General features: G+C 43.9%; 1 protein-coding gene across 1 annotated transcript in view; it reads left to right on the top strand.

The window, feature by feature from the left end:
* LOC130355565 (uncharacterized) overlaps positions 1-26,238 on the top strand; it is an 89,803-nt gene that overhangs the window by 48,404 nt on the left and 15,161 nt on the right. The window contains exons 6-7 of the mRNA XM_056555857.1: positions 16,352-16,470; positions 25,154-25,299. Coding sequence (XP_056411832.1) covers positions 16,352-16,470; positions 25,154-25,299 — 265 coding nt within the window. The remainder of the gene's footprint in view (positions 1-16,351; positions 16,471-25,153; positions 25,300-26,238) is intronic.

The following is a 26,238-nucleotide window of genomic DNA, read 5'->3' as shown; positions in this document are numbered from 1 at the left end:
GGAGACGCTGAACATTTTGACTCCTACCTTGCACGGATGCGCTGCACCGTTCGCCCGTTATAGCAGTTTTTCCTGTATATTTAAATTAGCTGGTAACTGGCTCGGGCAGGGTTACTGCCTTCATCTGGCACTGTGACGTAACCGCCGCCCGGCCCGCAGCACCGCCTGGCTAATGAATATTCATATAATGTCTTACACTGTACTTCTCATCCCGGCCGATACTGCACATGTGCGGGATTTCCTACTATACCCGGAAGTGGTCTTCAGCGCTGCTTCATTATATTGCTAATAGATGGTAGGCAATAACATGCCTACAACCTTACTCCAGCGCTGTTCCGGACTAATGAAGCAGCACTGAAGACCGCTTCCGGGTATAGTAGGAAATCCCGCACATCGCGTCATCCCGCAGTATCGGCCGGGATGAGAAGGAGAGTGTAAGACATTATGGGGAAGATTTATCAAAACTTGTGCAAAGGAAAAGTTGCACAGTTGCCCATAGCAACCAATCAGATTGCTTCTTTCATTTTTAACAAGACCTCTGCAAAATTAAAGAAGCCATCTGATTGGTTGCTACAGGCAACTGGACCACTTTCCCTTTGCACAGGTTTTGATAAATCTCCCCCATTATGAATATTCATTAGCCAGGCGGTGCTGTGGGCCGGGTAGTGGTTACGTCACAGTGCCAGATGAAGGCAGTAACCCTGTCCGTGCCAGTTAGCAGCAAATTTTAATATACATAAAAACTGTAACGGGCGAACAGCGCAGCGCATCCGGGCAAGGTAAGACTCAAAATGTTCAGCGTCTCCAGCACTATCCATCGGTACCTGTGGATAGTGCGGGAGAAAACATATGACAGTCTTCCTGTAAACATCTGGTATTAGTGCATATACAGCCTAAGCATGCACACATACACTCACACACAGGGCAGTTTTGTCCTATATGCTAAATAGGCCTCCACCTATAGCGCAATTTTGATGAGGATGCACTTCTGTTACAGCGAGCGCTCCGATCCCCTCCTCCAGATCGGAGCGCCCGCTGCCTACCTCCGCTGACCCCGGTCCCCGGCGTCTCCCGGTCAGAGACACCGACCGGGAGCGTGGGTCCTATTGTCCTGGGGACGCGGCTCGCGTGGTGTCTGGCCACCGCTCACGAGCTGCGTCCCCCTCCTTCTCACCTGCGCTCCGGCGCGCTGCGGCCCCATCCTCGTCATTCCGGCTCGCGCGCGCGCGCGCGCCCTCTATGGTAAATTTAAAGGGCCAGCGCACCAATAATTGATGCGCTGGTTCCTGATTCCCCCACTGTGTCCCTGCCTATTTAAGAGCTCTTGCCCTTCCTGCCCTTGCCGGATCTTTGTGCCTAGTGCCATTTTGAAAGCGTTCCCTACAGTTGTGTTTTGCCTTGCCCGTTGCCGTACCCGTTGCTATTGTCCTCTCGCCTGTGAACCTTGCCGCCTGCCCTGACCTTTGCTACGTCCGACCACGCTTCTGCCTTCTCCTTTGTACTACGCCAGTCTCAACAGTCAGTGAGGTTGAGCCGCTACTGGAGGACACGACCTGGTTGCTACCGCCGCATCAAGACCATCCCGCTTTGCGGCGGGCTCTGGTGAAAACCAGTTGCAACATAGAACCGATCCTCCAGTACGGTCCACGCCAATCCCTCACTGACACAGAGGATCCACCACCAGCCTGCCGAATCCTGACAACTTCCCGCTGCCTTCCCCTGCTCTGTTCGGTATGTGCCTGGAGCACGCCGCCCCCTGTGCACTCACACTGTCACTCACAGGTAGGCAGCAGCCAGCAGCTGCCTGGCTATAGCACTGAGCACTATGTGCGCCCCTCACTCACAGAGCGCTGTAGGGCAATCAGTGACTGTGAAGTTGTTGCCCTAAAACAACTCCAGCGGCTCTGCGCTCCTCTATCTGTCAGGAGCGCAGCACTGTCACATTACCTCCTCCTTCTCCCCAGCCTCTTTCTAAATGCTGGTGGTTTAGGACCTGTGATGATGTCAACATCATGTGACCAGTCACATGTTAAGGGTGGAGCTGAACAGGGTAGAAGAAATGATTACTGAAGGACCTGTGTGATCCTGTGGAGGAGGCGGTGCTGAACTGCATTGGAGTGAAGGTCCATGTCACCCCAGTAGGAAGATTACATAAGGAGGGGGTTTGTTAAAGTGTGTCACCCCAGTAGTAAGGAGATTACATGAGGAGGATGTAATGTCCCAGTACGAAATATAGTCCCGTACAGTACTTAGGCCCTGTTATGTTCAGTCCCTCTGTGTCCTAGGGGCCCTCCTGCAGTGTGTCCCTCATAGTTATATATATATATATATATATTATGTATTGTGTTAGGTGTGTTATGTATAAAGGACCTTTAACCCCTTAAGGACCAGGCCCATTTTGGCCTTAACCACTTAAGGACCTAGGGCGTTTGGATACGCCTTGACGTCCTGGTACTTAAGGACCCAGGGCGTATCCATACGCCCGTGGGAATTTCGGTCCCCGCCGCGCGCCGGGCGGGGACCGGGCCGGGGTGACTGCTGATATCAATCAGCAGGCACCCCGTGCAAATGCCCAGGGGGGTCATCAGACCCGCCCCCGTCGGTGATCGGCGCAAATCGCAAGTGAATTCACACTTGCGATTTGCGCCGATTCCGGGTCATACGGGTCTATGGTGACCCGGAATAGAAGGGGGATCGCGGTTGTCTAAGACACCCACAATCCCCCTGTAGGCATAGGAGTGAGGTGGCAGGGTTGCCACCCCTCCTATCCCTGCTATTGGTCTGCTATTGATCGTCAGAGGCAACGACCAATAGCAGACCGGGGGCGGGGGGGGGGGGTTAACTTTCGTTTTCCCCGTCCTGCCCACCCACAATAGGTGGGGCAGAACGGGGGACCGGGCGCCGACGTCCACTTGCCCGTCCGGAGGCTGCGGCGACGTTGATCGGCGGGCGGCGTCACGTGCGTCTGAAGAGGGCGGCTGCCGGGATCCTACGGAAGCCGGTAAGTAGATCTGGAGGGCTACAGTCTGAGACCGTGGTCTCTAACTGTAGCCCTCCAGATGTTGCAAAACTACAACTCCCAGCATGCCCAGACAGCTGTTTGGGCATGCTGGAATATGTAGTTTTGCAACAGCTGGAGGGCTGCAGTTTGAGACCACTATACAGTGGTCTCTAAACTATATCCCTCCAGATGTTGCAAAACTACAACTCCTAGCATGCCCACATAGCTGTTTGTTGTCTGGGCATGCTGGGAGTTGTAGTTTTGCAACATCTGGAGGTCCACAGTTTGGAGATCACTGTGCAGTGGTCTAAAAACTGTAGCTCTCCAGATGTTGCAAAACTGCAATTCCCAGCATGCCCAGAAAGCAAACAGCTGTCTCGGCATGCTGGGAGTTGTAGTTGGGTACCTCCAGCTGTTGCATAACTACATCTCCCAGCATGCCCTTCGGTGATTAGTACAGGCTGGGAGTTGTAGTTTTGCAACAGCTGGAGGCACACTGGTTGGAAAATATTGAGTTAGGTAACAGAACCTAACTGAAGGTTTTCCAACCAGTGTGCCTCCAGCTGTTGCAAAACTACTACTCCCAGCATGCACGGTCTGTCAGTACATGCTGGGAGTTGTAGTTTAGAAACAGCTGGAGGTTTGCCCCCCCATGTGAACGTACAGGGTACATTCACATAGGCGGGTTTACAGTAAATTTCCTGCTTCAAGTTTGGGCTGCGGCAAATTTTTCGCCGCAGTGCAAACTCCTAGCGGGAAATTCACCGTAACCCGACAGTGTAAATGTACCCTAAAAACACTACACTACACCAACACCTAATAAAGGGTAAAACACTCATATACACCCCTTACACTGTCCCCCCCAAATAAACAATTTAAAACGTCTTGTACGGCAGGGTTTCCAAAACGGAGCCTCCAGCTGTTGCAAAACAACAACTCCCAGCATTTCTGGACAGCCACTGACTGTCCAGGCATGCTGGGAGTTTAGCAACAGCTGGAGGCACCCTGTTTGGGAATCACTGGCGTAGAATACGCCTATGTCCACCCCTATGCAATCCCTAATTTAGTCCTCAAATGCGCATGGTGCTCTCTTACTTCGGAGCCCTGTCGTATTTCAACGAAACAGTTTAGGGCCACATATGGGGTATCTCCGTACTCGGGAGAAATTACACTACAAATTTTGGGGGGCTTTTTCTCCTTTTACCGCTTGTGAAAAGGAAAAGTTGGGGTCTACACCAGCCTGTTAGTGTAAAAAAAAAAAACATTTTACACTAACATGCTGGTGTTGCCCCATACTTTTTATTTCCACAAGCGGTAAAAGGAAAAAAAGACCCCCAAAATTTGTAACGCAATTTCTCCTGAGTACAGAAATACCCCAGATGTGGGCGTAAAATGCTCTGCGGGCACACAACAAGGCTCAGGAGTGAGAGCGCACCATGTACATTTGAGGCCTAAATTGGTGATTTGCACAGGGGTGGCTGATTTTACAGCGGTTCTGACAAACGCAAAAAAAAATAAATACCCACATGTGACCCCATTTTGGAAACTACACCCCTCACCGAACGTGACAAGGGGTATAGTGAGCCTGAACACCCCACAGGTGTTTGACGAATTTTCATTAAAGTTGGATGGGAAAATGAAAAAAATTATATTTTTTCACTAAAATGCTGGTGTTACCCTAAATTTTTCATTTTCACATCAGGAAATAGGAAAAAAGCCCCCCCAAATTTGTAACCCCATCTCTTCTGAGTAAGAACATACCCCATATGTGAATTTAAAGTGCTTTGCGGGCGAACTACAATGCTCAGAAGAGAAGGAGCGCCATTGGAATTTTGAAGAGAAAATTTGTCCGGAATTGAAGGCCACATGGGATTACAAAGCCCCCATAGTGCCAGAACAATGGACCCCCGACACATGTGACCCCATTTTGGAAACTACACCCCTCACGTAATGTAATAAGGGGTACATTGAGAATTTACGCCCCACAGGTGTCTGACAGATTTTTGGAACAGTGGTCCGTAAAAATGAAAAATTAAATTTTTCATTTGCACAGCCCACTGTTCCAAAGATCTGTGGGGTGTAAATACTCACTGCACCCCTTATTAAATTCTGTGAGGGGTGTAGTTTCCAAAATGGGGTCACATGTGGGGGGTTCCACTGTTCTGGCACCACGGGGGGCTTTGTAAACGCACATGGCCCCTGACTACCATTCCAAACTAATTCTCTTTCCAAAAGCTCAATGGCGCTCCTCCTCTTCTGAGCATTGTAGTTCCTAACATGGGGTATTTCCATACTCAGAAGAAATGGGGTTACACATTTTGGGGGTCATTTTCTCCTATTACCCCTTGTAAAAATGTAAAATTTAGGGGAAAAACTGCATTTTAGTAAAAAAATAATGTTTTTTCATTTACACATCCAACTTTAACAAAAAGTCATCAAACACCTGTGGGGTGTTAAGGCTCAGCGGACCCCTTGTTACGTTCCTTGAGGGGTGTAGTTTCCAAAATAGTATGCCATGTGGGAATTTTTTGCTGTTCTGGCACCACAGGGGTTTCCTAAATGCGACATGCCCCCAAAAAACCATTTCAGCAAAAGTTGCTTTCAAAAAGCCAAATGTGACTCCTTCTCTTCTGAGCATTGTAGTTCGCCCGCAAAGCATTTTATGTCCTAACATGTGGTATTTACTTACTCAGAAGAGATGGGGTTACAAATTTGGGGGGGGGGGGCATTTTCTCCCATTACCCTTTGTAAAAATTGTAAATTTGGGGGAAAAACTGCACTTTAGTGAAAAATTTTTTTTTTTCATTTACACATCCGACTTTAACGAAAAGTCGTCAAACACCTGTGGGGTGTTAAGGCTCACTGGACCCCTTATTACGTGCCTTGAGGGGTCTAGTTTCCAAAATGGTATGCCATGTTGGGGTTTTCTGCTGTTCTGGCACCATAGGGGCTTCCTAAATGTGACATGCCCCCCAAAAACCATTTCAGCAAAATTCCCTCTCCAAAATCCTATTGTCGCTCCTTCCCTTCTGAGCCCTCTAGTGCACCCGCCGAACACTTGACATACACATATGAGGTATTTCCTTACTCGAGAGAAATTGGGTTACAAATTTTGGGGGGATTTTTCATCTATTACCCCTTGTAAAAATTCAAAAACTGGGTCTACAAGAACATGCGAGTGTAAAAAATGAAGATTTTGAATTTTCTCCTTCACTTTGCTGCTATTCCTGTGAAACACCTAAAGGGTTAACACACTTACTGAATGTCATTTTGAATACTATGAGTGGTGCAGTTTTTATAATGGGGTCATTTGTGGGGTATTTCTAATATGAAGGCCCTTCAAATCCACTTCAAAACTGAACTGGTCCCTGAAAAATTCTGATTTAGAAAATTTTGTGAAAAATTGGAAAATTGCTGCTGAACTTTGAAGCCCTCTGATGTCTTCCAAAAGTAAGAACATGTCAATTTTATGATGCAAACATAAAGTAAACATATTGTATATGGGGATCAATGTATAATTTATTTGAAATATCCATTTTCCTTACAAGCAGTGAGCTTCAAAGTTAAAAAAATTAAAAATTTTCAATTTTTTCATCAAATTTTGGAATTTTTCACCAAGAAATGATGCAAGTATCGACAAAATTTTACCACTAACATAAAGTAGAATATGTCACGAAAAAACAATCTCGGAATCAGAATGAAAGGTAAAAGCATCCCAGAGTTATTAATGCTTGAAGTGACAGTGGTCAGATGTTCAAAAAATGGCCGGGTTAAGGGGTTAAGGACCAGACTAATTTTATTTTTGCATTTCCGTTTTTTCCTCCTTGCCTTCTAAAAATCATAACTCTCTTATATTTCCATCCACAGACCCATATGAGGGCTTGTTTTTTGCGTCACCAATTGTAAATTTGTAATTACATCACTTATTTTACCATAAAATGTACGGAGCAACCAAACAAATATTATTTATGTGGGAAAATTGAAAAGAAAACCGCAATTTAGCAAATTTTGGAAGGTTTTGTTTTCATGCTGTACACTTTACGGTAAAATGACATGTTTTCTTTATTCTGTGGGTCAATACGATTAAAATGATATCCATGTTATATGCTTTTCTATAATTGTACCGCTTAAAAAAAATCTCAAACCATTTTAACAAAATTTGTATATTTGAACTTGCCCTATTCTGACCACCTATAACTTTCTCATTTTTCTGTATATGTGGTGGTATGAGGGCTCATTTTTTCTGTAGTTTTTATCAGTACCACTAATTTTTTTTGGAATAAAATGTGACAAAAAAGCAGCAATTTTGGACTTTTATAAAAAAAAATCTTTACATTTACGTCGTTCACCTTACAGGATAATTTTCAATATATTTTAATAGTTCAGACTTTTACGCATGCGGCAATAGAAAATATGTGTATTAATTATTTTTTTTAATGCTTTTTGGGGGGTAAAATGGGAAAAACAGACGTTTTACCTTTTTGGGGGAGGGGATTTTTATTTTTTATTTTACATTTTAAATTTTTTTTTTACACTTTAATAGTCCCCATAGGGGACTATTTATAGCAATCATTTGATTGCTAATACTGTTTAGTGCTATCCATAGGGCTTAGCACTGATCAGTGTTATCGGTCATCTTCTCTGGTTTGCTCGATCTCATCTAGAGCAGAAGATCCTAGGAGACAGCAGAGGGGACCTCTGGCTGCCACGCTGGATGACCGGATCCCCGCAGCAGCGCTGCGGGTTATCCGATCATCCATTTAAAGTACTGCACGACCACAGATGCCGTGATTTGTATTGATCACGGCATCTGAGGGGTTAATGGCGGACATCCACGTGATCGCGATGTCCGCCATTACCGGCGGGTCCCTGGCTGCTGATAGCAGCCGGGACCTGCAGCACATGACTGCAACGGTGCTCCCGGTCATGGCGGAGCGTAAATGTATGTCATGGTGCGTTAAGTACCATGGCACCATAACGTACATTTACGTCCATTGTCATTAAGGGGTTGTCACATGATAATGTGTTCACATGATGTGTTTGTTACCCAGAGAGCACCAGCTAACCAGGTGACCTACAGCTTGACATATGGGCTTCTGGCTCAGCCCCCCTTTATAAGAGGGACAGCCATTACAATCTCTCTCTTCGAACCCGAGGAACAGTAAAGACCAGACGTCTCAGAGCTAGTGTCCAGCATATCTGGAGGCCTTAAGCCTACCTACAGCCATAGGCCAGTAAGTTAAGACTATGTCTGCTGTCACTATCTACAACCTAGTCCAGTCTAAAGTCCAGCCTAAAGTCAAGTCTATTATAGTCTGCATGGCTGAACTAAAGTCTATCAAAGTCACCACAAGTCCTAGCAAGCTGCAAGGTCCTTCTGTGTTACTGGACACCTCTTTGGGATCCTGGTCTAGCTGTAAAGACTATTTTTATCTGTCTACCTCTGTAAAGCTACCATTAACCCTTACCTGATCTTGGACTAATATTGCCCTGTCTAACATTGGGATAGCGGTACTACCGTTCAGGTGGTTACCGGGAAAACCACGCCCTGGCGTCATGAACATTTAGGGGTTAATAACACCTTGCCCCTGGGCTACAACATCTGCCCCATCCACCACACCATCGCACCCCGAGACAACCCGTGGCTTTGCCACAACTTCACGAACAGGATATGGGTGTGTGCCTTAACCCCTTAAGGACCAATACAAATAAACCTGTACACCCCTGAAAGACCAGGCCTGTTTTTTTCAAATCGGGGATGTCTGTCTTTATTAGAGAATAACTCTGGTAACGTTTTGCCAATCATGATAATTCTGACATTGTTTTTTTGTCACAAGTTGTCTTTCATGTACATAGTAAAAGTAAGCCGATATCATTTGTAGTTTTTTTTTACAATGCAAAAAATCATGAAATTTTGACAAAAAATTTATATTTTTTGCTATTTTAACACTAATAGGTTGCATATATTTATACTTACTGACCAAATAGTTTATGAAACTTATACTTTGAGATGTCTACTTTATTTTGACGTCATTTTTTTGTTTTTAATTAACATTTTAAATTAGTTAGAAGCCTAACAATTTAACTTGAAAATTTGAAAATTTGAAAAGTACATCTTTTTTTATGTGCTATGCAAGGTTTGCAGAAATTAAAAGGTAGTAGAACATAGGAACACCCCCCCAAATGACCCCATTTTAAAAACTAGACCCCTCAAGGTATTCGCTAGGGCAGGGGTCGGCAACCCGCGGCTCTTTTAAGCCTTTGCTGCGGCTCTGCGAGTCTGTCCCGGTCCCGGCCACCCTTACCTTTACGTTTACTCACCTGCCCTGCTGCCATCGGAGTGGAGTCTCTTCTTTCGGGGCCATGTGATCCTCACTGTCATGTGTCGAGGAGCGCCGCCGGGAGAGGAAGACGCCTCGCGAGGAGCTGGTGAGTACCATTACTCACTTGCTTAACCCCTCACCCCATGGCAGCGTTAAAGCTGCCGCGGGGTGAGGGGTTAACGCAACCGCTGCCATGGGGTGAGGGGTAACTTAACTCCTCACCCCATTGCAGTGGCAGCATTATCGCTGCCGTGGGGTGAGAGGCCTACCGCTGCCTTGGGGTGAGGGGTAACTTAACCCCTCACCAGGCTCATCCCATGGCAGCGTTAACGGTTGGTTAACCCCTCACCCCGCGGCAGCATTAACCCCCCTCTCCCCAGCCCACCCCAGGCCTGGGCCTAAAAAAAAGCCCACCCCAGGCCTGGGCCTAAAAATAAGCCCACCCCAGGCCTGGGCCTAAAAAAAAGCCCACCCCAGGCCTGGGCCCAAAAAAAAGCCCACCCCAGGCCTGGGCCTAAAAAAAAGCCCACCCCAGGCCTGGGCCTAACAGTTAGGCCCAGGCCTGGGGTGGGCTTTTTTAGTTAGGCCCAGGCCTGGGGTGGGCTTTTTTAGTTAGGCCCAGGCCTGGGGTGGGCTTTTTTAGTTAGGCCCAGGCCTGGGGTGGGCTTTTTTAGTTAGGACCTAACTAAAGAAAGCCCACCCCAGGCCTGGGCCTAACTAAAAAAGCCCACCCCAGGCCTAGGCCTAACTGTTAGGCCCAGGCCTGGGGTGGGCTTTTTTTTGTTAGGCCCAGGCCTGGGGTGGGCTTTTTTTAGTTAGGCCCAGGCCTGGGGTGGGCTTTTTTTAGTTAGGACCTAACTAAAGAAAGCCCACCCCAAGCCTGGGCCTAACTAAAAAAAGCTCACCCCAGGCCTGGGCCTAACTTTTAGGCCCAGGCCTGGGGTGGGCTTTTTTTTATTAGGCCCAGGCCTGGGGTGGGCTTTTTTTAGTTAGGCCCAGGCCTGGGGTGGGCTTTTTTAGTTAGGACCTAACTAAAGAAAGCCCACCCCAAGCCTGGGCCTAAATAAAAAAAGCCCACCCTAGGCCTGGGCCTAACTCAAAAAGCCCACCCCAGGCCTGGGCCTAAATTATAAAGCCCACCCCTGGCCTGGGCCTAACTAAAAAAGCCCACCCCGGGCCTGGGCCTAAATAAAAAAGCCCACCCCAGGCCTGGGCCTAAATAAAAAAGCCCACCCCAGGCCTGGGCCTAAATATTGTTAAGTGAAAGTCCTTTTTTTCTTCAGATTGACAGCTGACTGCACGGTCCTGTATATATAGCATTAAGGTAAGAAACAATATAAGCAGTGTTATATTTGTTTTAAATGTTGCAATGGTTTTGCGGCTTCCAGTTTTTTTTTTCTTCGGAAACGGGTCCAAGTGGCTCTTTTTGTCTTAAAGGTTGCAGACCCCTGCGCTAGGGGGTACAGTGAGTATTTTAACACCATAGTTTTTTGGCAGGAATTATTACAAAGTCAGTGTTAAAAATTCGAAATTTGCAATTTTTCACAAATGCATCATTTGGGGGGCATATTTTTTGTACATCACTTCTGATATTGAAAGAAATGCACCCTATATTTTATTTAGCTGTTGTCCCATGTTCGGAAATACCCCCGCTTAGGTCATATATGGTTCCTTGGCCGCGTGGTAGGACTCAGAAGGAGAGGAGCGCCATTTGGCTTTCAGGTCAGAACAGTACCCCCACCCCCACAAGTGACCCCATTTATATACCACACCCCTACAAGTTATTGGCTGGACCAGGGACCTTTCTGATTGGTCCTTGGTCGGCTGGCAGTATAACGCGTCTGTCTGTGACAGTTAAGGCTCCTGATGGATATATCCGCCATGTTGTGGGAATAAGCACCCGCTCATGGCGAATATATCCATCACTGCTGCGGCTGGGTAGCTCAGTGTGTCCGCTCATGACTGCCGGCGGGAAATCCGCCGCTATGAGTGGACACACAAAGCTACCCAGCCGCAGCAGGGAGCTCATTACCGTGACTGCTGCATAATGTGTAGGATCACATGGTGGACATCCGCAGCATATTACATGCTGCGGATGTCCGCCAATGCGATCCTACACATTATGAATTTTTTTTTTTATTAGATTCATTTAATAAATGTATTTCTAATATTTTATTTTAATTTATTTTTTTACACTTTTATAAAATTTTTATTTATTTTTACACTTTTATTTTATTTATTTATTTTTACACTTTTTAATGCTTTGGAATATTTAGTATTCCAAAGCATTGCAGTTATATGCTGCCTGCCAGTTTTCACTAACAGGCAGCATATTAGGACGTGCCTCTGGCACGTCCTTTCAGGCAATACCCAGGGCAGACCTGGGGGTTTTTGTAGGACCCCTGGCTGCCCAGGTATGCAGCAGCACCCCGCGATGCTCCGGGGTGCTGCAGGAGAGACAGAGGGAGCCCCCTCCCTCTGTCAGAACTCCTTACAGCGCGCGGTCATTTCTGACCGCGGCTGTAAGGGTTAAACTGTCAGGAGGGAAGTGAACTTCACTCCCGGCAGTGCGGCAGGCCCCGGCCAGCCGCGGACACACACAGCACCCCGCGATCGCGATGCGGGGTGCTGCAGAGGAGACAGAGGGAGCCCCCTCCCTCTGTCATAACACTTACAGCCTGCAGTCACTTCTGACCGCGGCTGTAAGGGTTAAAACTGCCGGGACCGAAGTTTACTTTGGTCCTGGCAGTGCAGCAGGGTCCCGGCTGTGTGATACAGCCGAGTCCCTGCCGCGATCTCGTGGGTGCACTAGGCAGCACCCACGAGAATAATGGACGAGTATAGACGTCCAGGTGCCGGAACGCCCGTCAACCTGGACGTCTATACTCGTCCATGGTCGTTATCGGGTTAACCATAAAGCCACAAGTCCTCCCCCCAATCTGAGTCTGAAATGTGTCTAAAGTAAATCGCATGCAATTGCGAAAAAGTTTGTGCCAGAAGATTGTACAGGACATTGTCATTGTAATATGTTACTGCAGTGGCGCTGTTAAAGTAGAGGGGGAGGTGAAGAAAACTGTGCTGTTCATTGTGGAAAAGTCTGTGAAAGTTAAATTGACCGTGTGCAAGATCAGAACGGAGGCCATGTTGCACGCCAAAATGTCTGCTGTACCTGCAAGGGTTAACCTGATGATCGAGAAGCGCACAAAAGGTTCCCCAAGAGCCAGCGTCCCACCCCTGGGCGTGGAGATCATGTTGCTGTGTCCAGTCCGAGGTGGAACTTGAAAGGTCTGCACCTTGTTGCCAGGGGGTCGGACGAAGAGGATGCACCACTGAGTCGCTTCCGGTCCCAGTCCCTGTTGATGACGTCCTTCCGGCTGGCGGCCATCTTGTTGGAGACCAGTATAAGAAGTGATACAGAGCCTGACCTCTTCAGTTCACCGGAAGCGCTGGCTGGGAGTGAGAAGATGGCAGAGTCGCAGCAATCCATGTGTGCTGCGAGTCCCAAGATGGAACCAGCGCCGTTACCGTGGGGACAAAAGCAGGAAGATCCCTGGGTGCAGCTGTACAACCAATCCCGGTGGCTGTGCCTGGCTTCGGAGGTCCTGGTCAAGCACCTGCCGCTGTGCAGACTCTGCGAACATCAACTATTGTAAGAAGTAAGTTGCTGTGGGGGAGTAGATTTACACCCTTGAGTGCCCAGCAATGCCCTTGGAAAGCTGCAGCATAGTGGGGAAGGATCACATGGGGGGTCCCAGTCAGCCCTGACCAAGCCATTTCAGCAACCCCCTAAGCCTCTTAAAGGGCCAGCACACCTAAATCATCTTAAAGGGACAGCGTACTCAATTCCTCTTAAAGAGACGGTGAACTCAAATAATTTTAATAGGTCTTCTACAGAAGTGCCCAGGCCTACTCTGATTGCCCCAGAGGTTTGGCCTGACCAGCGGGCACCCGCAAAAGTGCCTCAGCCCACTCCAGCTGTTCAGGAGGTTTGGCCGGACCAACAGGCACCAACAGTTCATCCCCCAGTGGCACAAGCTGCTACTGTGCAAGTGGTAATCACTGTCAGTCCAATTATCACTGACTCCTGTCTGTCCCATGTTTCATGGAACACCCATGTTGACCCCATGAGGGGAGCCCAGTCTCGCAACCCTAGATTACCAAAGTCAAAGGTAACAAAATGTCAAATGTTATCTACAAAAATGTCTAGCATAAGAAAAGTGTCTAGCATTAAATATAACTAATGTTTTGGGGAGAAGTGTGTGATGCCAAGGGACCCCAGTAGCCAAGGCATTGGGCAGAGAGCCCAACCCAATCCGCCAAGGGTCTAGTCTTGTATAAAGTATTATTATGCATAGTCAAAGGTCATAGTATGCATAACCATAGTCTAATGTCATAGTATGTATAGTCAACTGTCATAGTATATATAGTCATAGTCCATAAGTCGTGTTATACCATAGTCATAGGTATATTGTTATTCACCGCTAAATGCAAGTCTACCAGAGCATGTATGGACATTTATAGAAAGACTCTATTGCATATTCAGTTTTTGTTAAACAACAGCCTGTGAATGGACATTGGGTTACAATGCCCCAGGACTGCATTCGGCATTGCCTAATGTCTTATGGATCCACTTCTGACTTTGGCTCAAAAACTGCAGTGGCAGTTTTGCAAAAACTGCCAGAAAAATACCAAGTGGAAACTTAGCCTTAGGGGGTCAGTAGTAAGGAGATTACATGAGGAGTTTTGCTACAGTGTGTCACCCCAGTAGTAATGAGATTATATGAGGAGGAGGTTTGTTACTGTGTGTCACCGCAGTAGTAATGAGATTACATGAGGAGGAGGTTTGTTACAGCGTGTCACCCCAGTAGTAATGAGATTACATGAGGAGTGAGTTTGTTACAGTGTCCCCCCCCAGTAAAGAGGAGATTACATGAGGAGGTTTGTTTCAGTGTGTCACCTCAGTAGTAATGTAATTACATGAGGAGGGGTTTGTTACAGTGTGTCACCCCAGTAGTAAGGAGATTACATAAGGAGGAGGCTTGTTACAGTGTGTCACCCCAGTAAAAAGGAGATTATATGAGGAGGAGGTTTGTTACAATGTGTCACCCACGTTGTAAGGTGATTGCATGAGGAGGATGTTTGTTACAGTGCATCACCCCAGTACTATTGAGATTACACGTGGAGGAGGTTTGTTACAGTGTGTCACCCCAATAGTAACATGGGGCATGTCAAAGGGTGGAGTCAATGGGCCAAGTCAAGGGGGCAGCAAATTAGCTTTTGCCTAGGGTGGCAAAAATCCTTGCAGCAGCCCTGCTCCCACACACCATACATGCCTCCTTTTGAGTGGTGATATCAAGCTCTAAGATTTCAAGAAGAGTAGTGATTAGCATTGGTCAACATTTTTTCATCATATCTCTGCCATTTACATGGACCCTGCCCCACATGTGACATGCTCAGAGCAAACAGGACATCTGAGGCTGCAAAAAGTCAGGGTGAGGGCGATATGGCTAAGCTAATCCCTGCTGATCCTGATGGTTTCCTACTGCAAGCCAAGGCCAGCCCACTATCAGTAAGTATGGTAAGACTATACAATAGGTTCAGGTGGACAAATCCATTGCCTCAAATCCTTACAGTTATTAATTGATTTAGTAAGAAATCTTCCCCCTCAGTTTCCTATTATCCTATTATGAGGGGTGTCCAAAGCAGTTGCCTACCTTGTCTACCCCTGGCTCCCTACCTTCATGAGGTCCATAGCAGTCAGACTGGCGACCTCTACAGTAGCTTATTTTCACACATACAATTAAGCACTGACATATGTAAAGTTTTATAGCACTTTTAGAATTTAGGAACAAATATTTGCATTATCTTTCCATATACTGAAATTACTTATCTGCCATGTGATGGCTCAGATAATAGATGACATATTAAAAAAATATCAATGAGTATGTTAAAGGGGTTATCCACCATAATGTGATTTTAGTACTTACCTACCAGACAGTAATGAACATGCTTAGGAAGGATCCGTGCTTGTCTTGGGGCTAAATGGCTGTGTAGTGAGTCCACCATAAGCTGCAATTTTTTTTTGTGTGAAATTGCTTTCCTGTTGTAGTTCCCTCCCTCCAACTACAAGTCCCAGGATCCCTTGTTTGTATGTGTGAGTTTACTTTTCTTCCTCCCACAAATCAGCCACCCCCCGCTCATTGAAGCACACCTATAACAATTCCCTGCAGCTCTGTGAAGAATGATCTCGCCCCCCCACCCAGCGGTCGCTCCACCTATTGAAGAAAGGCACCCTTTCATCGCATGACTAGTGCAGCCCTGCAACCTGGAAAAACCTGAGACAACACTAATTTTGTATGCTGTTAAAAAATAAACATTGGGGCAAAGATCACATTAGAATTCCAAGACCAGTAGTGTTGCTCGCGAATATTCGCAATTCGAATTTTATTCGCGAATATCGCATATTCGCATATTCGCGAATATAGCGCTATATATTCGTAATTACGAACATTGGTTTTTTTTTTTTTTTTTTTTTTTTTTTTCCACAGTACACATCACAGTGATCATCCCTCTCTGCTTCCAGCTTATGTGGTGTAAGAAGGCTCTAATAATACTGTGTGAGACTGGTGTGCGAATATTCGCATATGCGAAAATTTGCATATGATAATTTTCGCACAAGCGAATTTTAGGTTATGTTAATTTTGTGTGTAAATTTTCGCATACGTGAATATTCGTATATGCGAAAATAAAACGAGAACATTACGAATATGCGCATATTCGCGAATATGACGAGTATTCGTCCATATATTCGCGAATATTCGCGAATTCGAATATGGCCTATGCAGCTCAACACTAAAGACCAGCCATCAAACACAGGTACAGACACCATATCATGAACTACACTAACTTTACAGTCCATGTAGCATAGCCAAATCCTAAAATATCCTTTTTAACTACAAACCATTGGAATGAAGTAATCTTTTTATCGTGGTCTATTCATGCTATTATTGTGCTTGTTTTTCAACAGACTACTATGCTCATATTGGAAAACTTAACCAGCTTTTGGTTTTGAGTCAACAACTTGAAGATGACGTTAAGCACTTAGGAAGCCATAAATATGTAGCTCATCAGTTGTCAGTTCTCTACGTGAGTTACTTGCTGTAATTTCTTTTACAATATTTTATACCTGTCAGGGGGTCCACTATTTTATTTTATTTACTTTGTGGAAAGAAAGTAACAGTACCAACAAAATTCATAAGATTTTTACAGATATATTCAGAATTTGATGTTTGGGTGGATTTTAAATATGCAGCATGTCAATTTATGGTGTGGATACACTGTAGATGTGTTGTATATTCTCACCAATGAATTGAAATGGTATTCTCCTGAAACCTTATTTTTTATTTTTTTTAATCAACTGATGCCAGAAAGTTAAACAGGTGTTTTAAATTACTTCTATTTAAAAATCTTAATCCTTCCAGTACTTATCGGCTGCTGTATACTACACAGGAAGTTCTTTCTTTTATAATTTCCTTTCTGTCTGACCACAATGCTCTCTGCTGACACATCTGTCTGTGTCAGGAACTGTGCCAAGCAGGAGAGGTTTGCTATGGGGATTTGCTTATATTCTGGACAGTTCCTAAAATGGACAGAGGTGTCAGCAGAGAGCACTATGGTCAGACAGAAAGGAAATTAAAAAAGAAAATAACTTCCTGTGGTGCATACAGCAGCTAAGAAATACTGGAAGGAATAAGATTTTTAAATAGAAGTAATTTACAAATCTTCACAATAGACAAATGTATCCAGCACATAAAATCCAGAGTTTACTGATATCTCATTAAAAGTTCCATAGAAAAGCAGGTAGGGGAGTACATATCACATACAGTTACCAGCTTGGAGATGGGTCCCTTCACGCCAATGCGTTTTGGGTCAAGGACCCTTAGTCATGGCACACATGTTCATCTGCCAAGTAACATTTTTATACTGACCTGGAAGGGCAACGGGGGGGGAACTTCTGAGAAGTTCAGAAAAACTTTATCACCTGTGTGCAAGGCAAAAGCAAACACAAAAAGTTGTGGGAACCCAAATACAATAACACACAAAAAATAAGATCAGTTTTGTTATTCATTCCGTGTGGTTGGATACTATTAAATAAATAGATCCACATGGCTTCTCTGTTGTGGAGGTGACGGATCAAATCTCCACCCCTAGTGCTTTGTGTGACTCTTTCTATGCCGTAAAAATTAAACTGGAATTGTTTCCTGAATGTATAGTGGCAAAGTGTCTAGAAACATTTGAGATGTTATTTGTAATAGGACCAGTTGTATGTCTGACATGCTCCTGTATTCTTTTTTCAGTGATTGTTTGGTGCTTCCAATGTAATTTAAATTGCAGTGTGTACAGGATATTTTGTAAACCACAATTTACTTTTACAGTTAATAAAATCATTAATGGGATATTTTTTGTTGTCAACAGTACGATGAACTGTAGTACACCTGACGTCATATTGACATACTGCACATTTGGATTCTGAACATTTGTGAAAACCCTTTACCGATAACCAAGATTCATTTTTCTTTACAGGATCAACTAGGCTGGGTGCCAAAATAGATGACAAAGTGGGTGCTCTTCTACTAGAGAAATGCACTCCTACCTGTAGGAGCTTGTTCAGATCAGGGTAACAAAAAAAGTGTAGGTAAATGTTTATTAGCAATGTTTTTTATCTGGTTAAACTCTGCACTAAAAGTAGTAACAAATGTGAGTTTATGACTATTATCGGTAATTGGTTTTACCTTACTGAGAAGATGTGACCGCTGCAAAGGATCTACTCGATTACGAGCTTTGTGCAAAAGCAATGGGGGGTACCCTCTCTGTCAGAGTCTGGTACACACAACATGAGCCTCTCTCTGATATGTTTCATCAGTAGAGCTGTTCCATTTAATACGGATCAGTTCTCCTACAGGTATACTTTCCATTGTGTGCCTCGGATGACAAGAGTTGGCTCTAAGCATGGTGTTGCCTGAAATGGGTTTACGGAATTAAGTAATTTCTACTTTGTTGCCCTTAGCAACCAAGGTGATATCCAAAACGGGTACAATGTGTTTTTCCCAACTAAAGGTGAACTTGAGATTGCAATCATTAGTATTCGAGTATTCAATGAATTTTGTGGCTTGATTTTGATCCCCATTCAAGGCAACTACCACGTCATCTATATACCTGCCGTACCAAATTAAACAGTATAAAAAAGGGTTATTATCAGAAAAATATATACATTTCTTCCCACCAACAAACAAACAAATTAGCAAGGGCAGGTGAAGATTTGGCCCCCAAAGAAGCTCCTACTTTTTGCAGATAGAACACATTGTTAAACATAAAATAATTATGTTTCAAAACATATGAGGTAACTTCCAAAATAAACTGTTTTAGGTCATTGCTGTAGTTGGAAAAAACATGCATGATATATTCAATGGCTTGGAGAGCTTGGACATTTCAGTACAAGAGGCTGAAGTACTGAATATAGCCACTCACAAATTCTTTAGTTTAAAGAACCGATTCACACCACGATGGGGCGCATAGGTGGCAGGAATCGGTTCTTATGCATTTTAGGCAGAGTATGAAAAATAGGTATAATAGGTTTCTCCACAAACATATATTCCTTTTCAGAAATTACAGATAAGGTTACTCCCTCTTAAATGTTCTCTCAGTTTGACCTGAAAACAAGGCGTGGGATCAGTGCTCAATAAGCAATAGGTGTTCCTATCTTGAAGGATTTCTTCACTGAGTTTCAGATATAGTCCAGTGTTCAGACACGCTACAGAGCCGCCCTTATCCACGACACGCATAGTTAGATCTATATTTTTAAGAAGAGATCTCATTGCGCGTCTTTCTTTTTTAGATAGATTATCCTTTGTACTGTGATTTTCGACACTGTTTTTTTAAAGAAACTAAGTCCTTCATAATTAAATCCTGGAAATGAGCCAGTACCAGGGGTCTTATTTGTACAGGATGTATTTATAGTGTTGTTATTTGCTTCCGCCTCCAGAATGTTTAAATTGCGGTAAGCTGTTTGTTCTGAAAAGGATGTTAATATTGTGTTGATATTTTCTTGTGATTCAAAGTCCACTTCAGTTTCCAGCATTTCAGATGGGCAATTTTCTAGGGATTGACCGATATCGTTTTTTTAGGGCCGATACCGATAATCGGTGGAGGTTAGGGCCGATAGCTGATAACTTATACCGATATTCCGGTATAAGTTATCGGCTATATATCCCCCCGCGACACCGCTGCAGATCATTGATTTAAAGCGGGCGCTTTAAATCAATGCACTGCAGTGGCTTTTGCGGTGCCATAGGCCGCCGCTGCCACCCGCTTCTCTCCCCCTACCTGTCAGGGTGGTCCGGGCCATCCATCCTTCCTGTAGTGTCCGGCGGCATTCCGGGTGGAGGGTGAACCGGTCCGGGCTGTCCTTCTTCTCCGAGGGTGCTCTTCTCCACTCCGGGCAGGCTCCGGCCTAGTAACGCAGCATAGACGCCGCTGCGCAGTGACGCCCGTGCGCATCGACGCACCTGACGTCATGGCGTAGCGGCGTCTATGCAGCGTACTAGGCCGGAGCCTGCCCGGAGTGGAGAAGAGCACCCCCGGAGAAGAAGGACAGCCCAGACCGCTTCACCCTCCACCTGGAATGCCGCCGGACACTACAGGTAGGATGGATGGCCCGGACCACCCCCATTACGGGTAAGTTCAATTTTTTTTATTGACTTGGAGGGTGGGGGAGGGGCACGACCGGTATAGCAGTATGGGCAAAAATCCATACCATGGGAGAAAAAAAAACGGTATCCAGTTCATACCGGTATACCGCCCAGCACTACGGTGGGGGGTGCGACGCGGTGCGGTGGGTCTGGGGGGCGGTTGCGGTGCGGCGGGTCGGGGGGGGGGGGGGCGGTCGCAGTGCGGTGGGGCGGTGCATTATCGGCTTATCGGCAAGGTAATTGCCGATACCGATAATGCCCAAAATCGTGATTATCGGCCGATAATATCGGCCATACCGATAATCGGTCGATGCCTACAATTTTCATTTAATGGCAAAAAATGATTTTTTTTACTGTCTTTCGTCATATAACATCACTACGGCAGAAATACAGTTGTTATCCAAAGGTCTGGGCTTTTCACCAACACACCACTTTAATGTTTTCCAAACCATTTTGGACATAAATAAATTCGTACGGCAGTTGACAGTAAAAAAAAAAATTTTTTTGCCATCAAATGAAAATTGACCATCTGAAATGCTGGAAACTGAAGTGGACTTTGAATAACAAGAAAATATCAACACAATATTAATATCTTTTTAGAACAAACAGCTTACCGTAATTTAAACATTCTGGAGGCGGAAGCAAATAACAACACTATAAATACTTCCTCAACGTTTTCAACCAAAAACAGTGAATTTTATCCTGTACAAACAAGACCCCTGGTACTGGATCATTTCTAGGATTTAATTATGAAGGACTTAGTTTCTTTAAAAAAACATAGTGTCGAAAATCACAGTACAAAGGATAACCTATCTAAAAAAGAAAGATGGGCAATGAGCTCTCTTCTTAAAAATAAAGATCTAACTATTCGTGCCACGGATAAGAGCGGCTCTGTAGCGTGTCTGAACACTGGACTATATCTGAAACTCAGTGAAGAAATCCTTCAAGATAGGAACACCTATTGCTTATTGAGCACTGACCCCCACGCCTTGTTTTCAGGTCAAACTGAGAGAACTTTTACAAGAGGGAGTAGCCTTATCTGTGATTTCTTTAAAGGAAAAGGAATATATGTTTGTGGAGAAACCTATTATACCTATTTTTCATAAGCAGCCTAAAATGCATAAGAACCGATTCCTGCCACCTATGCGCCCCATCGTGGCGGGAATCGGTTCTTTAAACGAAAGAAATTGTGAGTGGCTATATTCAGTACTTCAGCCTCTTGTACAGAAATGTCCGAGCTATATTTAATATTCCAAACATTTGCTTAACATTATGCAAGAGTTCACATGGAGCGATTCATACTCGTGGATCACCTGCGACATTGAATCGCTCTATTCTGCAATACCACATGATCTAGCTTTCCAAGCCATTGAATATATCATGCATGTTTTTTCCAACTACAGCAATGACCTAAAACAGTTTATTTTGGAAGCTACCTCATATGTTTTGAAACATAATTATTTTATGTTTAACAATGTGTTCTATCTGCAAAAAGTAGGAGCTTCTATGGGGGCCAAATCCTCACCTGCCCTCGCTAATTTCTTTGTTTTTTGGTGGGAAGAAATGTATATATTTTCCTGATAATAACCATTTTTTACACTGTTTAATTTGGTACGGCAGGTATATAGATGATGTGATGGTTGCCTGGAATGGGGATCAAAATCAAGCCACAAAATTCATTGAATACTCGAATACTAATGATTGCAATCTCAAGTTCACCTTTAGTTGGGAAAAACACATTGTACCCGTTTTGGATATCACCTTGGTTGCTAAGGGCAACAAAGTAGAAATTACTCCATTCCGTAAACCCATTTCAGGCAACACCACGCTCAGAGCAAACTCATGTCATCCGAAGCACACAATAGAAAGTAAACATGTAGGAGAACTGATCCGTATTAAACGGAACAGCTCTACTGATGAAACATATCAGAGAGAGGCTGATGTTGTGTGTACCAGACTCCGACAGAGAGGGTACCCCCCCATGGCTTTTGCGCAAAGCTCGTAATCAAGTAGATCTTCTCACATCTTCTCAGTAAGGTAAAACCAATTACCGATAAGTCATAAACTCACATTTGTTACTACTTTTAGTGCAGAGTTTAACCAGATAAAAAAAATAAATTAATAAACATTTACCTATACTTTTTGGTGACCCTGATCTGTACGAGCTCCTACAAGGGGGGGGGGGGGGTGCGTTTCTCTAGTAGAAGAGCACCCACTTTGTCATCTATTTTGGCACCCAGTCTAGTTGATCCTGTAAAGAAAAATGAATCTTGGTTATCGGTAAAGGGTTTTCACAAATGTTCAGAATCAAGATGTATAGTATGTCAATATGCTGTCAGGCGTACTACAGTTCAGGGTACTGTTGAGAACAAAAAATATCCCATTAATAATTTTATTAACTGTAACAGTAAATTGTGATTTACAAAATATCCTGTACACACTGCAATTTAAATTACATTGGAAGCACCAAAACAATCACTGAAAAAAAGAATACAGGAGCATGTCAGACATGCAACTGGTCCTATTACAAATAACATCTCAAATGTTTCTAGACACTTTGCCACTATACATTCAGGAAACACTTCCAGTTTAATTTTTTCCGGCATAGAAAGAGTCACACAAACCACTAGGGGTGGAGATATGATCCGTCACCTCCACAACAGAGAAACCATTTGGATCTATTTATTTAATAGTATCCAACCACACAGAATGAATAACAAAACTGATCTTTTCCTGCATTATTAAGCTCATAACATATTTTCTCTTTTTTTTTGTGTTTTTGTATTTGGGTTCCCACAACTTTTTGTGTTTGCTTTTAACTTGCACACAGGTGATAACTTTTTTCTGAACTTCTCGGAAGTTCCCCCCTCCCCCTGTTGGAGGTGGACCTTCCAGTTCAGTATAAAAATGTTACTTGGCAGATGAACGTGTGTGCCATGACTAAGGGTCCTTGACCCAAAACACAAGCTGGAAACTGTACGTGATATTGCCTGATGTACTCCCCTACCTGCCTTTCTATGGAACTTTTAATGAGATATCAATAAACTACGGATTTTATGTGCTGTCTATTGTGCTGCTTGTCTTGAGGATTGCCGTGCACTGGAGGCTCAGGTGAGCTGACCAACTCCTTTTCTACTTAATTAATTTACAAATCTGTTTAACTTTCTGGCACCAGTTGATTTAAAGAAAAAAAAAATGTTTTTCAGCGGAGTACCCCTTTAACCCCTTTAAGGACTCAGCCCATTTTGGCCTTAAGGACTCAGACAATAAAATTTTTACGTTTTCATTTTTTCCTCCTCGCCTTCTAAAAATCATAACTCTTTTATATTTTCATCCACAGACTAGTTTGAGGGCTTGTTTTTTGCGTGACCAGTTGTCCTTTGTAATGACATAACTCATTATATCATAAAATGTATGGCGCATCCAAAAAACACTATTTTTGTGGGGAAATTAAAACGAAAAACGCAATTTTGCTCATTTTGGAAGGTTTCGTTTTCACGCCGTACAATTTATGGTAAAAATGACGTGTGTTCTTTATTCTGAGGGTCAATACAATTAAACTGATACCCATTATTACATACTTTTCTATTATTGTTGCGCTTAAAAAAATCACAAACTTTTTAACCAAATTAGTACGTTTATAATCCCTTTATTTTGATGACCTCTAACTTTTTTATTTTTCCGTATAAGCGGCGGTATGGGGGGTCATTTTTTGCGCCATGATCTGTACTTTTTTTTTGTTACCACATGTGCATATAAAAAACTTTTAATACATTTTTTATAATTTTTTTTTTAATAAAATGTATTAAAGTAGCAATTTTGGATTTTTTTTTTCGTTCACGCCGTTCACCGTACGGGGTCATTAACATTTTATTTTAATAGTTCGGACATTTACGCACGCGGCGATACCAAATATGTCTATAAAAAATTTTTTTTACGCTTTTTGGGGGTAAAATGGGAAAAAACGGACGTTTTACTTTTTTATTGGGGAGGTGATTTTTTTTAAATTTTTTTTTACACTTGAATAGTCCCCATAGGGGACTATTCATAGCAATACCATGATTGCTAATACTGATCTGTTCTATGTATAGGACATAGAACAGATCAGTGTTATCGGCGATCTTCTGCTCTGGTCTGCTCGATATACCAGAGCAGGAGACGCCGGGAGCCGGACGGAGGAAGGTGAGGGGACCTCCGTGCGGCGTTCTGAATGATCAACAGCGCTGCGGGCGATCCGATCATTCATTCAAATCGCGCACTGCCGCAGATGCCGGGATCTGTATTGATCCCGGCACCTGAGGGGTTAATGGCGGACGCCCGCGAGATCGCGGGTGTCTGCCATTGCCGGCGGGTCCCTGGCTGCGATCAGCAGCCGGGATCAGCCGCGCATGACACGGGCATCGCTCCGTTGCCCGCGGTTATGCACAGGACGTAAATGTACGTCCTGGTGCGTTAAGTACCAGCGCACCAGGACGTACATTTACATCCTGCGTCCTTAAGGGGTTAAATGGGGTGAATCCAAATCAAGGATAAAGGTACAATACAATGTTCTGTGAACATGGTGCTGATCCTCAGCAAAATCTGCAACTGTGGATTTGAAACTCATTAGCCCAGATTTATCAATCTGTCTGATAATAACCAATCACAGCTCAGATTCCAGCTGAGCTGTGATTGGTTGCTACTGGCAAATCAGATAATTTTGTCCTCAGACAGCCTGATAACTCTGGGCCATTGTCTTTTTCCTTTGTTCTAAAATTAGCAACAAATCTGTGTAAGGTTCCGCCTACTAGCCAAGCTCAATTGAAAATGTCAAAAAGTCACAAGCGGTCGTTTGTGCAAAAATTTCACTTTTTTAAAAATACCCCAGGCAATTTTTTTTTTTTTTTACAGTTTTGCCAGCTTGTCCATTTGTGTATCAATATGCTTTACTTTGCCTTCACAGTATACCATTGGATGACATTATACATTTGTCTTTTGCACACATAAAAATAAATGCCTTCCCTATGTTTCATTAACTTCATCCACTCTGCTTTTTTTTTTTTCCAAGAAGGAAGTGTATTTATTTCACTTTTCTTTTTCAGAAAGTTCTCAGTTATTTTAATGGATGTCTATATTTAGATGTTCTAAAGAGAGATATTGAAACCAACTTTAAGTCTGTGAAATCTGCATTGACTACAAGTGAGGGATCAAGACAGGAACCGCTCTTACCAGGACATCTTCTTACATGGTAATACAGTCTCCCAGTTTAGGTGTCGTATGTCTGCTGTTAACACCATTGTGAATAGCATCAGTTTAGTTTATTCTTCTAGAATTCCCTAGAACTTTCTAGTACTAAGGTAGGGCTATTGTAATTAGCTCCCTGTAGAAACTCAACTTTACCTGAACTCATGGGGGAGATTTATCAAAATCTGTGCAAAGAAAAAGCTGACCAGTTTCCCAAAGCAACCAATCAGATTGCTTATTTTATTTTTCAGGGGTCTTAAAAATTAAATAGGCTTTCTGGTTGTTTGCTATGGGCAACTAGTCAGCCATTCCTTTGCACAATTTATTATAAATCTACCCCTATGGTCTCAAGATCCCTTATTGTAGTGCTTTCTCTTAGTTTGGAGTGTATTAGCTATTTTCCAAAAACTAACAGAATCTTCTGTTCCAAAACTGGCTACTACGCTGACTTCTAAAAGATATCGGGGGAGATTTATCAAAACCTGTTCAGAGGAAAAGTTGCTGAGTTGCCCATAGCAACCAATCAGATTGCTTCTTTCATTTTGCAGAGGCCTTGTTAAAAAGGAAAGAAGCAATCTGATTGGTTGCTATGGGCAACTCAGCAACTTAGCAGGTATGATTTATCTCCCCCATCCAGTGTATGGACTTTTCCCTGACTTGAGGTACTTAAATGGGCACTGTCAGATTCAAAAACCTTTTTATATGTTGTACATCTTGGCAAAACATTAACCTTTCTAATATACTTCATAAGAAAATGTTATTTCCTTTTTATAGAAATCATGGCTTATAAAATCATTGCTTTGTCCAAGCTGAAGCACAGGCATGGACAAAGTCCAGTAAGTGAGGGTGGGCTAGCACTCCTCTGTGCTCTCTCCTATCTGATAGGACTCCTCTGTGCTCTATCCTGTCGGATAGGACTACTCTGTGCTCTTTCCCTTCTGAT

This window comes from Hyla sarda, chromosome 2, assembly GCF_029499605.1.
Source record: "Hyla sarda isolate aHylSar1 chromosome 2, aHylSar1.hap1, whole genome shotgun sequence".
NCBI lineage: Eukaryota > Metazoa > Chordata > Amphibia > Anura > Hylidae > Hyla > Hyla sarda.
Note: the sequence above shows the minus strand (reverse complement) of the source record. Positions and strands in the feature narration are given on the sequence as shown.